At 50.5% G+C, this 16910-nt stretch overlaps 1 protein-coding gene across 3 annotated transcripts in view; it reads right to left on the reverse strand.

Moving 5' to 3' along the window:
* Positions 1-16910, reverse strand: part of PEX1 (peroxisomal biogenesis factor 1) — a 793672-nt gene that overhangs the window by 658005 nt on the left and 118757 nt on the right. For all 3 annotated transcript variants that reach the window (XM_086941864.1, XM_086941865.1, XM_086941863.1), the window contains exon 3: positions 4375-4458. In XM_086941864.1, the coding sequence (XP_086797990.1) occupies positions 4375-4458 (84 nt within the window). The remainder of the gene's footprint in view (positions 1-4374; positions 4459-16910) is intronic.

Raw genomic sequence — 16910 nt, forward strand, 5'->3', positions numbered from 1 at the left:
AGAAACCCAGCAGCGCGTAGCAGTACCATAGCCCCAGCAGCACATTGTTCTGTCGCACTACCAGGAACATACAGCACCGTAAGAGCCCCCGCAGGGCACAGCACTGTCAGAGCTCCCGTGGGGCACAGAAGTGCTATAGCCCCCCGCAGGGCACAGCAGTGCCATAGCCCCTGCAGGGCACAGCAGTTCCATAGCCCCCGCAGGGCACAGCAGTGCCAAGGGGACCCCAGGAGCACACATCCCCATCCATCCACCTGCAGGGAGACTGCCGCTGCCCTTGCCCCGTTTGCTTGCGACCGATTTTGATGAGGGGTCATAAGCAGACTTACCTGTCAGGAGCCGAGTGTTGGAGCTTCGAGAAGAGGACTGCAGTGTGAGGGGGTTGCGGTGTGAGGGTGAGTCGGTGAGCAGGAAGAGTAAGACATCAGAGGAGGAGAGGAGAAGAGAAAGAGAGGTTCAGGAAGCGGATAAAGAGAACAAGCCCTGCTGCGAACTAAAGTGAAAGCGCAAGGATGTCGAGCTGGCAAGGCGACCACGAGCAGGATAATGTAAACAAGCGAGCGCATGTCCCTAATTACAAACAGATGGCCCCTGCGTGTGCCGCTGCTCGCTCCCGCAAGGTGGATGCAGCCACATGCACGAGTGTGTGGAAAAAAACTGCACAATTTCTGAAGGTCATCTCCTAGAGCAGCGCATGTATGCTTCCTAGGCGAGACCTAAATAGAACGGATGTCATTGCACATGGGTGGTGCTTATAAACTCTTGTTGCTAACACTTTCAGCGCAAAACAACATCACTGCAGAGCCACTGGTGCAACCTACTGGTTCACACGGGTACGGTTGAAGATTCTCCAGATATAGAATGAGCTTGAGGAGATACCTCTATAATTCAGAGAGCTGGTGGAAGTTTTTCAGGCCTCCTTTAACACCCCAGTAAGTTCTACCCCATTGCATAATGTGGATTTTTAGTACTTTCTGCAAGTATGTAGATTAACAATATCTATTAGCACTTGACTCCAGCCATTTCTTCTAGTCTAGAAGTAGCCAGTGTGCCATGCCTCTGTCAACTCAAGTGTGCTCGCTTTGCTTCACTGACAACTTAATTTAGAAACTAGGATACTACAGCCTTTGCTCAATACATACGCCCAACTTGTTCTTTTGGGCCCCGTTTCTCTACATTAAGCATAGCCTTCATGGGTCCTTTTCTAAACTATCGTTTTTGTCCTGTCTCAGGCCTTCAGAAGTCCTTGTCCAGATGATATTCCTACAACCCTATGGTATTACATTTACCGTACCCACATGAACCATGCATTGATTGATGTATAAATCATTAACATCATTGAGATACAAACCAATAACAATACTTGTGTCGTGATTATATTTATTAATTCTATTTGTAAATCAAACAATACATCGAGGGAAAGTATGCTTGGGCCAACTGAGTCAAGCCCCGTTGATAGGGTTAAAGATAAAGTAACCAAAGAATGTGAAAATTCTAAGTTTAGCTTTATGACCTCATATAGTCGACAGGAGAGAAAGTTAAGGGCCATTATGAACAACAATTGGCCAATTATATTAACCGATGCAGTGTTGGGCCAGAACGTACCTGAAAAACCTACTCTTACATTTAGTCGAGCACCGTCCATGAGAAATGCCTGGTAAAGAGTAGTCCTGAGTTAAGGTCTAAAACTACATGGCTCACACCAAAGAAGGGTTTTTTCAAATGTAGCTCCTGTAGGGCGTGTACATTTGGTATTAATGACACCCACTCTACTACACCTTTTAGTCCGGAACATGTGGCTTTAAAGGGCAATTACAATTGCCAAACAGAATTTGCAGTGTATATGTCCTTGAGTGCACCTGTGGGCTGCGCTATGTGGGTAGCACAAAGCTACAGGTGCACATGAGAATTCTACAACACCTAAGGGCAATCGTTAATTCAGAGCCTACGTATCAGGTGGCCAGACATTTTAAATCAGAACATCATTATGACCTTAATTGTCTCACATATTTTTTGATTGGAACAATTGCACCTCTAAGAAGGAGGCAATAGAAAAAAAATGATCCGCTATCTTGAGACGCGATTCATTTTGGAGCTAGATTCCTTACCACCAACCGGTCTGAATAATAGCGAGGATATGCACAATTCTTTAAGAAAATAAAAAAAAAATATGAAAATACTTATTATGAATTTACTTGAGATACGGTCAATATTCTGATATGTTGAGAAGTGTAGTTATGAATGCTGTAGATAATCATTATTTATTAGAGATTTCTATTAATGAAATCTTATGCCTAGACTGTTTGTTTCCAATGTACTGGGTCGCAATTGAATGATTATGAATTTTCTAATTTTATTTATATATTTATTGGAAACATCAATATTTCTAACATAATAAGACTCAATTTGTAGTATTAGCTCATTGAGGCCGCTATAATATCCTCCCTTTGTTATTAGTGGTTATTGTTAGGAAGTTTCACTCAGCACTTTCAGCACTTTATAATTTAATAGTTATTCACTATTAGCACTTTAGTATAAACTAAGGCATTTAACATTATGGGACTGTCTGCAATCAATATAGAACATAGATGTGTCATTCTGAGATATCAAGTATAGTAAAGATAGTGTAATTGTAATCAGTTACTTTAATTTTGGATTAATTCTAAAAGTAACATTTTGTAGTTATTTTGTATGATGTAAATGACCCGTTTATTTAACTGTGTCCCGTTTATGTTGTCTTTTATGCCTACTGAACGAAGTGTTAAGAGGCTAAAGAATGTGTTTATTTTTTTAATTAAGACTGCCGCAAAGCGTTTATCATGCGATCAAGGTCACGTAAGGTGACCGAAACGCATCATGACTTACAGCGAGCAATAAATAATTTAGAACACCAGCAACCACGGAGTCCGTTCCCGTCAGAAGCCTCAAGTGGTAGAATGCAGTGGGAATTGTTTTTATTAATTGTCATATTTAATTATTTTATTAACTTTCGGTGAGAACCACCTGAGCATCAAGCATAACTTTTACTTTTAATTTATTTTATTGCAGTACTGGCTTTTGCAGGAGCTGAAGGTTCCTTAGCTCCATGAAATCATAATCAGATCACCAGGGTTCCTAATATCCTATTGTATCTTTATTCTAACCGTTATAGTATTCAACTTTGATTTATTATTGCTCTGGAAACCATTGTAACAGAAACCATTGTTGATTTCTAATTTTGCACCCCAGGTTCCGGGAACACAATCCGCTGATCATTTCTACTTTGTACTTTTACATTTAGCAAGAGTACAGCATCATGGGTGGGTCTGCATTACCGAGAATCGTGACAGTTTGTACTATTGACTACTAGTATGTGAATGGCTGTTCATAAGTAAACAGAATCCACCAGCTGAGCATGATCACACCATCTCCACAACTCTTCTAAGCAAAGGAAAGAACCCCGCGCGATACCGGAGAAAGGTCTGGCGAGTACTTATCTAAGATTTCATTCAACAAAAGAAGGGGGAGACTGGAAGACTGAATCCCATAATGTATTGTCTATTTGCAATGCAGAAACAACTAAATGTAACGAGGCAATACTTGATGTATATATGAGTCACCTGGGGAGATTCTGGCTGATGTTGAAAAACAAAATAAAAACAGTAAAAAAAAAAAAAAAAAACTTTTAAAATGAAAAACGAACCAAAGGAAGCACTTCATTCCTGGTCTTGCAACACAATAGCTTTGCCAAACTCCAGTTCCATATTTGACACCACTGAAGTTGTGACTTAGATGTAAGACGGAGAAGTGCAACATTGTGAACTTAAATGAGCAGAGTATGATACCAACAAGTACCATTAGTGTATCATTTAACAAAGAGTCAGTAAAATGACTACAATACATGTTACTTCTATCAGTATTATGGGAAAGAAAGTGGAGAATAACCTGCGATAAAAGCTGCGTTCAGAGTCCCATACCAAGTTCAAGGCAACGGTGCTATAGTACAAAAATTCCCAGAAGGATGCAATAGTGTGTTGTTTATTATTTTGTTACCTTTTAAACATATATTTCTTCGTTGTAGATTAAACCCGCACAGCATGCTCTATATGATATTAACTAATTTGCTTGTTTTTCTAGGATGGCTTCACAAAAAGTCTACAGGACATTTTCGACACTAGATAGCAGACCGTACAAAAACAATACTAATTAAAATCCCAAAACATAACTAATATGCCGCAGGGTTCAAAAGTGCTTTAAAATAGTGCTCATCATTAGGAAGAGAGCCACGCTTTAGTTCTTGCCCCCCAATAGTGGAATGCATTACATTTGCAGACAAAAAGCATCATACATGGACACTTTCATATAAACTGTGAATGAAATAGGAGTTTGCTTTACCAGTATTTCCCAATCGTCAACGGAGAGGGGTTCCACTGTGACCTGCTTACAGGATAATACTTGGAAGCAGGGCTTAAGGAATACCTGGTAAAAACACAATTATAAACACTATGCTTAAAACACAAATTAAAACGCTTCACATACAACATAAATTTAACCAAAACACATATCTGGATTATTAGGTCAGCTTTTACATGTGTGTGCAAGCAAGCACGAAAACAACCATAAATCAATGTTGAATCTATGCAGAGGTGCACGTGCCAGCACTCCCTGCATCTGTTCTCCTGTCCAGCTTGCCCGCAGTCTGCTACCCTCTGCTGCCTGTCTAACTACTGCCCTCTGTTTGTGCCTCCTCTGCTCTGTTTTGCCTTTTTAGGTCGAGCTTATACTGGAAATGCGCATGCGCTGCTCACTTTGCGGGGCATGACGCATTCAGTATGGAGTGGAAGCTCAGTGGAAGCTCCGCCAACTCTCCGCCCATCTTTTTCATTGGCTTAGTTCCTAAATGCTGCCTTCCGATGGGTTTTTAGGCTTGTTAGTCCCTCCTTATGACGGGCATGTTATAATTAGTATCCTTCCATGGCTATTGGCCCCTTTACTTTGAGTGTTGCACAGTATGTTTTATTTATACTGTGAACGCTATTTTCTGCCTGTGCCTCCTCCTCCCGCTCACCTTGCCTTCTCATCCCCCCTCTGTTGTTTGTGCCTCCTCGCCAACCTGCATTCCCGTTTGCAATGCAATAGGTCTCGCTTAAATGTGAGTCATATTGCATTGCAAATACTTGTTGGAAAAAGTGATGACTAGGTGCATACCCATGGCTCCCGGAAATGAAAGTAAAATGTGTTTTTCCCTGAACATCGTTATGTATCTCCAGGTTTGTTTAGTAAGCATCTGGTAAAAGTGAAACGTTATATACATCGTTGTTACAACACAGTTCTCTTTGAGGGGCGTAACTGGAATAAAATTCTCGATGATGAGGCAGTGTGAAGAGCCTATCCAATTGTGAATGCAGAGTGGGAGCCCGAACAGAGCAAGGAGGGGCAAACACGAATTCAATGAAACCCCAAATATTGCACGACGCCGGTTCCTGGTCTGGGATGTAACTATGCATGACGCACTGCAAAGGGCTGCGACTTTGACGTGCTGATCACATGGTGCCACGTTGTTGCTAGAGTTCAATCCTTTAATGGGAACTAGTCTCGACCCTTCACTTACTGAAGTTGGTTAGAATCAAACGCAAAACAGAGGCAATCAGATTTTTAAAATCTTCAGTCATGAGGTAAGCTCCGCGTTCGCGACCCCCCGCTTGATTTGTGACAGTTGCCATATGCCCTTTCGACATCTGCTGCAGGCGAGACAGCCGGCTGTCCTCGGCGGTACCGGCTTTTCGAGGGGAGGGGGCTGCAGATGGTTGCCGCCCTGCACAAGTAAATATGTTTAGGGAGTTTTGAGATTCTGGTAGAAGGCGGTGCTGCGTGATAGGTTATAGCAGGTGGAAGGCTGTAAGTCATGGTGGCAAAGACACCATCACAACTGGGGTTGTTAGAAGGGTTGTGCTTTTTTGTGTGGTGTCTGCAGGGGGTTATGGATAAGCTTTTGATAGGGTTGTTTCCTGTGGTAATTGCCTGGAGGTAATGTTGAGAAGGAGTGGGGGCTGTTGCAAGACTTAAGGGAGTTGGTGTGTTAAATAGGCTGCCGACACCAATGTATGTTGTGGGGGCGCAGGGACACGGAGGTTGCAGGGTGCTGGGTGATTTCAGTGAAAGGCAGGGAAGTGATAATGCATTGCCCCTCCCCTAACAGCTCAGGAAGCTGAGCTAATTATCTGTCTCCGGGGCAGAGGCAGTGGCGGCTCTGCTTTCTGCCGATTCATGCTTTGCAGACATACTGAGGGAGGAGATGGGCTCAGCCCTGGCCGGGCTCCTGGGGAGCAGGAGGACTGTAGCTCCCTGTGACGGGGTCCCCCCTCCGGACACTGAGCAAAGCAGCAATTGGTGGGAATCCACCCCCTTTCACCCACTGCCTTTGGTTCCCAACAGCTGCCTGGCCCGACAAGGAGGGAAGAGCTGGAAACAGGCTGGCCAAGGGAGACGGAGGACGCCGGTCCCTTTAATTCCTCTGCATGGACAGACGAAGCCCCGCCCATCAGCAGGCCGGAAACAGGAAAAGGGAGTCCGGCCCGGAAGACGACGGATGGCGTATCCCTGGAGGAGCGAGGAGGAGCGAGAGCAGAGAGCAGAGGAGAGACCAGTGAAGAACAACCGAGAGGAGTGGAGCGGAGAAGCGGAGACGAAGCCAGGAGGCCAACGTACCCACGAGTCGCCCCGCCACGCACCCAAGGGAGGGGCGTGGCTACAACAGGTACGGGGCCGGGTAGCGGATTGGGTGGCTCAGCACGTACCTCCACCAGTATAGTTGTACAGATCCGTGTAAATCTAGTCCCCTCCAAGACCCTTCCCTACACGAGCACTCCCGCACTGCGTGTAGAGATTGAGCATCTTCACCGGTTGTTTTCCTCACCCCCGGCCCTATGAACTGTTTGACCGCGTATGGCTGCCTGACACCAGTTTCTCTTTTGTTTTTGGGCTCCCATGGAGGGCTTGGCAAAGGAGAGAAGAAGACAGCCCTGTGGATCCGGTGAAGCAAACTGGAGCCGCCGCGAAAGCCGCCCTTTGACCCTGCAGCGTTTGCCCGGGAACGAATAACTAGTAGACAGAGACGCTACTATATAAAAATAAAACCCTCTTTAAAAGCATTCCTGAAAGACTCTGGCTCTATCGTTCCTTCGGCACCCCTGGGTAGTCCCCCGAGACCCGACTCTAACATAGAGGGTTCCCCTGCCCTGGGACACTCCCAAAGACCCTTATTTGGAGGACCAGACACCTAATACCTGCCCTTTTTTTTTTTAAATGCCAGTTCTCGGAATGACTCTTCTCAACATATTTAGAGTAGTGACTGCCCAATAAATCTCATTTGAAGTTTCAAATTGATCCGACGTATGCATGTCTCAGAGACCCTCATTACAACTTTGACAGGCTGAGAGCTGTGCAAGGCGGCGCCCCCGCTTCAAGCTGAGGAGGGTGGGACTCTCCTGGGCAGGTTTTCGATGACAATTTAGCTCTAGTCTGGGTGATATCCAGATATCCACGGTGGATCAGATCTCAATCGTGGCCAGGTTTCTTTCTGGCTATATTTAAGGCAACAAAATGCTTAGAACACTTTTCTATTGTAACTTTTCACCATGCTGCACAGCAGCTACAGTGTTATGCAACATTGCTGAAAAACAATGGCAAAGCCAGTAGCTCTGGCTAAACACTTATAAGGTCTCAAAGGCGAGATCTATTGGCTATGCCAATGCTTGTTCTACTCGTTTCCACAGTTTCCTCAAGATCTGACTTTTCATCTGAGATCTTGCACTCCAGCGCTCAGATACCCACAGGGGTGGCAGTGCTGTGCTCTACAAATGCGGATTGATTGAGAAGCGACTGGTTGGTCAAATAACTTGATCCTTTTCTTTTACGCGTTGGCCCTTACATGGGCTATGCTAGTTGCAGTAGTGACGTAGTCAGGATCATTCTTTGCTCTATTAGATGCAGGGTTAGTCAAGCAAAGTAAAAGACAGAATGCTGAGGCGTCCTAGCAGCCAGTGCTCTACAAACTAGATCTACAGTGAAAAAGCGGCTTCAGTAAGCCTCTTTAACTTTGAGGTTAAGGGTAGCACGGCAGTCAAAGTCTAGCTCAAACCAGGTTGTGTGTGCAGAGTCCAGTTACAGCACAAACATTCAATCAATCAATCAATCAGTGACACTTATAAAGCGCGCTACATACCCGTGGGGTCTCAAGGCGCTGGGGGGGGGGGAGCCGCTACTGCTCGAACAGCCAGGTCTTCAGCTTCTTCCTGAAGGAGAGGTGGTCTTGGGTCAGGCGCAGGTCGGTCGGGAGGGAGTTCCAGGTCTTGGCGGCCAGGTGGGAGAAGGACCTTCCTCCTGTAGTCGCTCTTCGGATGCGGGGGACGGCGGCGAGGGCGTGTTTGGCTGATCGGAGGTGGCGTTTGGGAGCGTAGAAGTTGACTCGGCTGTTGAGGTAGCTCGGGCCTTGGTCGTGTAGGGCTTTGTGTGCGTGGGTGAGGAGGCGGAAGGTGATTCTTTTGTTGACGGGGAGCCAGTGAAGGTCTCGCAGATGTCCGGAGATGTGGCTGGTTCGTGGGATGTCGAGGATGAGTCTGGCTGAGGCGTTCTGGATCCGCTGGAGTCTCTTCTGGAGCTTGGCGGTGGTCCCGGCGTAGAGGGCGTTGCCGTAGTCCAGTCGGCTGGTGACGAGGGCCTGGGTGACGGTCTTCCTGGTCTCGGTGGGGATCCACCAGAAGATCTTCCGTAGCATGCGTAGGATGTTGAAGCATGCCGAGGAGACGTTGTTGACTTGCCTGGTCATGGAGAGGGAGGAGTCCAGGATGAAGCCCAGGTTGCGTGCATGGTCTGTCGGTTTGGGTGCGGTGCCCAGGGCGGGAGGCCACCAGGAGTCGTCCCAGGCGGAGGGAGAGGAGCCCAGGATGAGGACCTCCGTCTTGTCCGAGTTCAGTTTCAGGCGGCTGGTCGTCATCCACTCGGCTACCTCTTTCATCCCTTCGTGCAGGTTGGCTCTGGCGGCGGCGGGGTCGTTGGTCAGGGAGAGGATCAGCTGGGTGTCGTCGGCGTAGGAGATTATGCTGAGGTTGTGTTTGCGTACGATGGCCGCGAGGGGGCTCATGTAGACGTTGAAGAGGGTGGGGCTCAGAGATGATCCTTGGGGGACGCCGCAGATGACTTCGGTGGCCTCTGACTTGTACGGTGGTAGGCGGACTCTCTGTGTTCTCCCGTCGAGGAAGGAGGTGATCCACTCCAGCGCCTTGTCCTGGATTCCGACGTTGCTGAGGCGCCGTACTAGGGTGCGGTGGCAGACCGTGTCGAATGCCGCGGAGAGGTCTAGGAGGATGAGGGCCGCTGTTTCTCCATTGTCCATCAGGGCTCGGATGTCGTCGGTGGCGGCGATGAGGGCGGTCTCGGTGCTGTGGTTGGCTCGGAAGCCGGACTGTGAGGGGTCGAGGGATCCGTTCGTCTCGAGGAAAGCGGCCATCTGCTTGTTGACGGTCTTCTCGATGACTTTGGCTGGAAACGGGAGGAGCGAGATGGGGCGGTAATTCTTGAGGTCGGTGGGGTCCGCTGTTGGTTTCTTGAGTAGGGCGCTGAGTTCGGCGTGTTTCCAGCTCTCGGGGAAGATGGTGGTGTCGAGGGATGTGTTGATGATGTCTCGCAGGTGGGGTGCGATGACAGCGTCGGCTTTGTTGAAGACGTGGTGAGGGCAGGGGTCGGTCGGTGATCCGGAGTGGATGGAGTTCATCGTGCGGATGGTGTCTTCGGTGCTGATCGGGGTCCAGGCGTGGAGGGTGGTGGTGGGGGGTGGTTGTTCGGTCATGGTGTGCGTTGGTTGGTTGTTGAAGCTGTTGTGTATGTCCGCGATCTTGTTGTGGAAGTATGAAGCCAGGGAGTTGCAGAGGTCTTGCGATGGGGTGATGTCGTTGTTTCCTGCGCTGGGGTTGGAAAGCTCTTTGACGATGTTGAAGAGTTCCTTGCAGTTGTGTGCGTTGTTATCCAACCGGTCTTTGAATGCTGTTTTCTTGGCGGCGCGGATCAGCTGGTGGTGTTTCCGGGTGGCAAGTTTGAAGGAGGTCCTGTTGTCCGGTGTCGGTTCCCTTCTCCAGACTTTCTCGAGGGCTCAGCAGTTCTTCTTGGAGCTCTTGAGTTCGTCGGTGAACCATGGGGCTTTCTTGCTGCCGGGTCTGCTGGGCGAGGTCCTCAGTGGGGCGAGTTCGTCCGCGCAGTTGCTGATCCACTTCGTGAGGTTGTCGGCGGCCTGGCTGGGGTTCGCTGAGCTGGCAGGAGGGTGCTGGCTCAGGGAGGTGGCGAGCTGGTCTGCTGTGATCTTGTTCCAGCTTCTGCGGGCGGTCTGTTGCTGGTGGTGGTGGGTCGTTGTTTTCTTGAAGGTGAAGTGGACGCAGCTGTGGTCCGTCCATTGAAGCTCTGTGGTGTGGCTGAAGTTGATGTCCTTGCTGGATGAGAAGACAGCGTCGAGTGTGTGTCCGGCGAGGTGGGTGGGGGTGGACACCAGTTGCTTGAGTCCCAGGTTGGTGAGGTTGTCGAGCAGGGTGCTGGTGTTGCGGTCGTTGTTGTTCTCCAGATGGAAGTTGAGGTCTCCCAGGAGGATGTAGTCAGCGGAGGGGAGGGCATGTGGGCTGACGAAGTCGGCGATGTCCTCGCTGAATTGTGTGCGTGGTCCAGGGGGTCGGTAGATCAGGGTGCCTCTGAGGGTGGTGTTCGGGTTGGTGTGGATCTGGAAATGTAGGTGTTCGGCGGTGGTCAGGGAGTTGTCGGTGCTGGTCGTGAGACGGATGGTGCTCCTGTGGATGATGGCGATGCCTCCTCCCATCTGGTTGGCGTTTCGGTCCCTCCGGACGATCTTGTAGCCCTCTGGGATGGCGATGGCGATGTCGGGAGCTGAAGAGGCGTTCATCCAGGTCTCCGTGAGGAAGGCAACGTCTGGAGCTGTGGTGTCAAGGAGGTTCCAGAGTTCGATGGCATGTCTGTGGATGGAGCGGGTGTTGAGCAGGATGCACTTGAGGTGGGTACTGCTGGTGTTCGGCTTGGTGGGTGCTGGTGCGAGGCAGGTCCGGATGCAGGTGAACTTGCAGGCGTGGCAGCTGAAGGGTCCGTGGGTACGTCGTGGAGAGGCTTGATGGCATTCTGGGAGTCGGCCGGTGTTGAGAGCGGTGAGGGTGGCGGCGGAGTACGTCAGGCGGGTCGGTCGGGGTCTTCGTGGGCCCGGGGTCCTGGCGCTGGTCGCGATCCGGTCGCGGACGGGCGTAGACGGGCTTACCTTTGGCGCGCCTTCGGCGCACAATCGGCGCGCCCGCTGCGCGTGACCGCTGCGCGTCCGCACGGTCGCCATTTAAGGCGAAGTGCGCGGGTGGGCGGAGCAGCTGGGAGGCGGGAGCGGGGAGGGAACAGAAGAGAAAAAGGGGCGGGCCAATGGCGGTGGCGGGAAGCGAGAGCGGAGGGCGGCGAGGTAGGCGGCCAATCAGGAAGGAAACTGGACACGGCACAGGGGATACAAAGAAATTAACAGGCACAAATTTAGGGCAAAACAAATAAAAACGGCAAAATACGCGAGCAGACGGCAGAAACAGACAAGCACAAATTACGGGCAAAACGAGGAAAAACAGCGAAATACGCGAGCAGACGGCAGAAACAGACAAGCACAAATTTAGGGCAAAACAAATAAAAACAGCAAAATACGCGAGCAGACGGCAGAAACAGACAAGCACAAATTACGGGCAAAACGAGGAAAAACAGCGAAATACGCGAGCAGACGGCAGAAACAGACAAGCACAAATTTAGGGCAAAACAAGGAAAAACAGCAAAATACGCGAGCAGACGGCAGAAACAGACAAGCACAAATTTAGGGCAAAACAACTGGGAAACCAGAGGGGAGCGACCACGGCGTCAGCGAGGCCGGCGGCGAGGCAGAAGGCAGGCAGAGGGGAACACACGCAGCAGCTGGTGGCCGTGCGGCGCGGGGGTGTCCCACATTAGTGCTGCAATAAAAATATGAAAGTCCAGCCAGAGTTGTGTGATAACAAAACATTCTGATATAGAAAGATACACACAAAAACCACAAAGTGCAGTTACATTTACGAATTAAAACCAAAAGAACGACTGAAATGTGCTAGTCATTGCTAGGTGCACAATTCATAACTCGCATTATAACTATACAAACCATAACATGGCACAACAAATGCAATACTCAAGAACTCATCCTTACCGAAACAGAAGCAATTACAAATGTAAATTACCCTACAAATGAGATTACACATCTCCGTATACTTCCCACTTTGACTGAAACAAATACGAATTTAGCATCATTAATATGTTAAGTTACAAGTGGTTGTTTAGATATTTTGCTTTATATATTATTTAGAGGTATAAATATTGTGAGGTTATAAGCATTACTTCTGGTGTACATCTGGGACATGAAGCCAATCTGCAGGCAGCTAATGCCCGTTAGACATGTGTCTGGCTATGCAAACAGGGGTTGAGCAGAGGGGGTGGTCTCCGGCTAGGGCCTGTGCTCAGGTGCCATGTCAATCAATCAATCAATCAAAAACATTTGTATAGCGCGCTACTCACCCGGAAGGGTCTCAAGGCGCTTGGGGGAAGGGGGCTGCTACTGCTCGAACAGCCAGGTCTTGAGTTGTCTCCTGAGGTGAGGTGGTCCTGGGTCAGCCGAAGGTGGATGGGGAGGGAGTTCCATGTCTCGGCCGCCAGGTAGGAGAAGGATCTGCCTCCGGCGGTGGCTCTTCGGATGCGTGGTACGGCGGCGAGGGCGAGGCTGGCAGACCGTAGCTGGCGGGTGGGCGTGTGGAAGGTCAGGCGGTCGTTGAGGTACTTGGGGCCCAGGTTGTGGAGAGACTTGTGCGCGTGGGTGAGGAGCCTGAATGTGATCCTCTTGTTGACAGGGAGCCAGTGCAGGTTCCTCAGGTGGCTGGAGATGTGGCTGCGTCAAGGGATGTCCAGGATGAGTCGGGTGGAGGCGTTCTGGATGCGTTGTAGTCTTTTCTGTAGCTTGGCTGTGGTTCCGGCGTAGAGGGTGTTCCCGTAGTCCAGCCGGCTTGTGACGAGGGGCTGGGTGGCCGTCTTCCTGGTTTCGATCGGGATCCATCGGAAGATCTTGCGGAGCATACGGAGGGTGTGAAAGCATGAAGAGGAGACGGCGTGGACTTGTCTGGTCATCGAGAGGGAGGAGTCCAGGATGAAGCCCAGGTTGCGTGCGTGGTCTGTCGGCTTAGGGGCGGTGCCCAGGGCTGGGGGCCACCAAGAGTCGTCCCAGGCGTATGGTGATGGTCCAAGGAGGAGGACTTCTGTCTTGTCTGAGTTCAGTTTCAAGCGGCTGTTCTTCATCCATTCGGCGACATCTTTCATCCCTTCGTGGAGGCTGGTTCTGGTGGTGTCGGGGTCTCTGGTGAGGGAGAGGATCAGCTGGGTGTCGTCGGCGTAGGAGATGATGTTGAGGTTGTGTTGGCGTGCGATGGCTGCGAGAGGTCTCATGTAGACGTTGAAGAGGGTGGGGCTGAGTGATGATCCTTGCGGGACGCCGCAGATGACTTCGGTGGCCTCGGAACAAAACGGGGGGAGGCGGACTCTCTGTGTTCTACCATCGAGGAACGAGATGATCCACTTCAATGCCTTCTCTTGGATGCCGGTGTTGCTGAGGCGTTGGACTAGGGTGCGGTGGCAGACAGTGTCGAACGCGGCCGAGAGGTCCAGGAGGATGAGTGCCGCTGTTTCCCCGTTGTCGAGAAGGGCTCGGATGTCGTCGGTGGCTGCGATGAGGGCGGTCTCGGTGCTGTGGTTGGCTCTGAAACCGGACTGCGAGGGGTCAAGGGATCCATTCGTCTCGAGGAAGGCGGCAAGCTGTCTGTTGGCGATCTTCTCGATGACTTTGGCAGGAAAGGGGAGGAGCGAGATGGGGCGGAAGTTTTTGAGGTCGGTGGGGTCCGCTGTTGGTTTCTTCAGTAGGGCGCTGAGCTCGGCATGCTTCCAGCTCTCCGGGAAGGTGGCGGTGTCGAAGGAGGTGTTGATGACGTCTCGGAGTTGGGGTGCGATGGTGGAGTCGGCCTTGTTGAAGACGAGGTGGGGGCAGGGGTCAGTCGGAGATCCGGAGTGGATGGTGTTCATCGTGCGGGCTGTGTCTTCGGTGGTCACTGCGGTCCAGGTGCGGAGGGTCGTGGTGGGGTGCGTTGGTTCGACGGTTGGGCGCGAGGATGGTGTGCCGAAGCTGTTGTGGATGTCGGCAATCTTGCGGTGGAAAAACGAGACGAGGGAGTCGCAGAGATCTTGTGAGGGGGTGATGTCGTTGTTGCCGGTGCTGGGGTTGGAGAACTCCTTGACGATGCTGAAGAGTTCCTTGCTGTCGTGGGCGTTGTTGTCCAGTCCATCCTTCAGTGATTTCTTCTTGGTGGTGCGGATGAGCTGGTGGTGCTTGCAGGTCGCGTGTTTGAGGGCGGTCATGTCGGGAGCCGGTCGAGGAGCCAGGCTTTCTCGAGGGTGCGGCAGGTCTTTTTGGAGTCCTTGAGTTCGTCGGTGAACTAGGGGGCCTTCTTGCTTCTGGGTTTGCTGGGAGGGTTCTTCAGTGGTGCGAGGTTGTCGGCGCAGGCTGTCAGCCACTGCGTGAAGTTGCAGGCTGCTTCGTTGGGGTCCGGTGTGCTGGCAGGTGAGTTCTGGCTGAGGGAGGTGGTGAGCTGGTCGGCGGTGATCTTGCTCCAGCTTCTGTGAGGAGCCTGTTGCGGGTGGAGGTGGGTAGTGGTTTTTCTGAAGCTGAAGTGGACGCAGCTGTGGTCTGTCCAGTGAAGTTCGGTGGAGTGGCTGAATGTCCGGGTGCCTGTGCCAGCTCCACCCTGCAAAATGTCTCCTGTCCAGCTTACCCGCAGTCGGCTGGTCTCTGCTGCCTTTCTACCTGCTCTTCCTCTGTTTTGCCTTCACTGCTCGTTTTCTGCTCTGTTTTGCCTTTTCTGTCCTCGGTTTGCTCTTTTTTGGTCGTTTTTCTGCCCTGCGTTTTGTCTTTCCAGCTAGTTTTTCTACTATGTTTTGCCTTTTTTCTGCTCTGTTTTTTCTCTTTTCCTGCAGTTTCCCCCCAACCCAGCACCCCGCCCTCCCCTCAGGACCTGCTTAATGAAGGCTACAGCCTGATCCCATTGAGCAGGTGCTTGTGCCAGCTCCCCCTATGACAGTTCTCCAGTCCAGTTTACCCGCAGTCCGCTACCCTCTGCTGCTGGTCTACCTGCTGCTCTCTTCTTTGCCTTTTCTGCTGGTCTTTCTGCCCTACATTTTGCCTTTACTACTTGTTTTTCAACCCTCTGTTTAGGCTTTTCTGCTAATTTTTCGTCCCTCGGTTTTGCGTTTTCTGCTTTTTGTTTTGCCTTTTCGGTTTGTTTTTCTGCCCTCTGTTTTGTCTTTTCTGCTCTTGGTTTTGCCTTTTCTGCTCATTTTTCATCTCTATGTTTTGCCTTTTTCTGCTCATTGTCTAACCTTTACTTTGCCTTTTCTGCTCATTTTTCCCTCTTCCCACCCCTTCCAGTACCCAGACTTGCCTCCAGAAACTACTTACTGGAGGCCGCAGCGCAACCCCATAGAGCAGATCTTCATGCGAGCACCCCTAGCAACAGTGCACCTGTCCAGCTTGCCCACAGTCGGCTACCGTCTGCTGACTGTTTAGCTGCTGCTCTCTGCTTTGCCTTTTGAGCTCTTTTCTCTGCCTTCCATTTTGTCTTCAACACTCTTTTTCTGTTCTCTGTTTATACCCTCTCCTGTTCGTTTTTCTGCCCTCCATTTTGGCTTCACTGCTCGTTTTTCTGTCTGTGTTTTGCCCTCTTCTGCTCATTTTCCTGCCTTTTATGCCCTCTGTTTTGTCCTCTTCTGCTCCTTTCTTACCTCTTTCAAGCGGTTTCCGTACTCCCACCATGCAGCGCCCGCGCTCCCCCAGGACCTACTAAGTGGAAGCCACAGCTCGACCACATTGATCAGGTCCTAGTGCCAGTGCCTCCTGCGACAGTTCTCATGTCCAGCTTGCTTGCAGTATGCTACCCTCTGCTACATGTCTACTCTATTTTTGCCTCCTCTGCTAGTTTTTCTACCCTCTGTTGTACCCTCTTCTTCTTTGTTTTGCCTTTTCTGCTAATTTTCCTGCCCTCTGTTTTGCCTTTTCTGCTCTTTGTTATGCATTTTATGCAAATTTTCTGCTCAATTTTGCCTTTTCTGCCCTTTACTTAGCCCTTTTCTGCTAGTTTCGCCCAATTTCCCCACCACCCAGTGCCCTGCTATCCCTCCAGCACCTACTTAATGGAGGCCGCAGTGCAACCCCATTGAGTAGGTCCTCATGTCAGCTCACCCTGAACAGTTCTCCTGCCCAGCGTGCCCGCAGTCCACTACCATCTGCTGCCTGTCTCCCTGCTGCCCTCTGTTTTACCTTTACTGCTAGTTTTTCGCCCTCTTCTGCTTGTTTTTCTGCCCTCTATTTTGCCCTCTTCAGCTGTTTTACCTCTTCCTGCTGTCTTCCCTCTTCCCTCCATTTCCTTCCTCCCAACATTCAGCACCCCACCCTCCTCCAGGACCTACTTAATGGAGGCCGAAGTGCGACGCCGTTGAGCAGGTCCTTGTGCCAGCTCCCCCTGCGACAGTTATCCAGTCCAGCTAGCCTATAGTCCACTACCCTCTGCTGTCTGTGTACTTGCTGCTCTCTATTTGGGTCTCCTCTGCTCGTTTTCTGCTCTCTACTGCTCATTTTTGCTCTCTTCTTAGCCCTTAGTTTTGCCTTTCCTCCTCATTTTCCTGCCCTGTTTTGCCTTTTCTGCTCATTTTTCTGCCCTGTTTTGCCTTTCTGCTCATTTTTGTGCCCTGTTTTGCTCCTGCTGCTCGTTTTTCTGCCCTCTAGTTTGCCTTTTCTGCTA

Source organism: Lissotriton vulgaris, chromosome 10 (genome assembly GCF_964263255.1).
Source record: "Lissotriton vulgaris chromosome 10, aLisVul1.2, whole genome shotgun sequence".
Lineage (NCBI taxonomy): Eukaryota > Metazoa > Chordata > Amphibia > Caudata > Salamandridae > Lissotriton > Lissotriton vulgaris.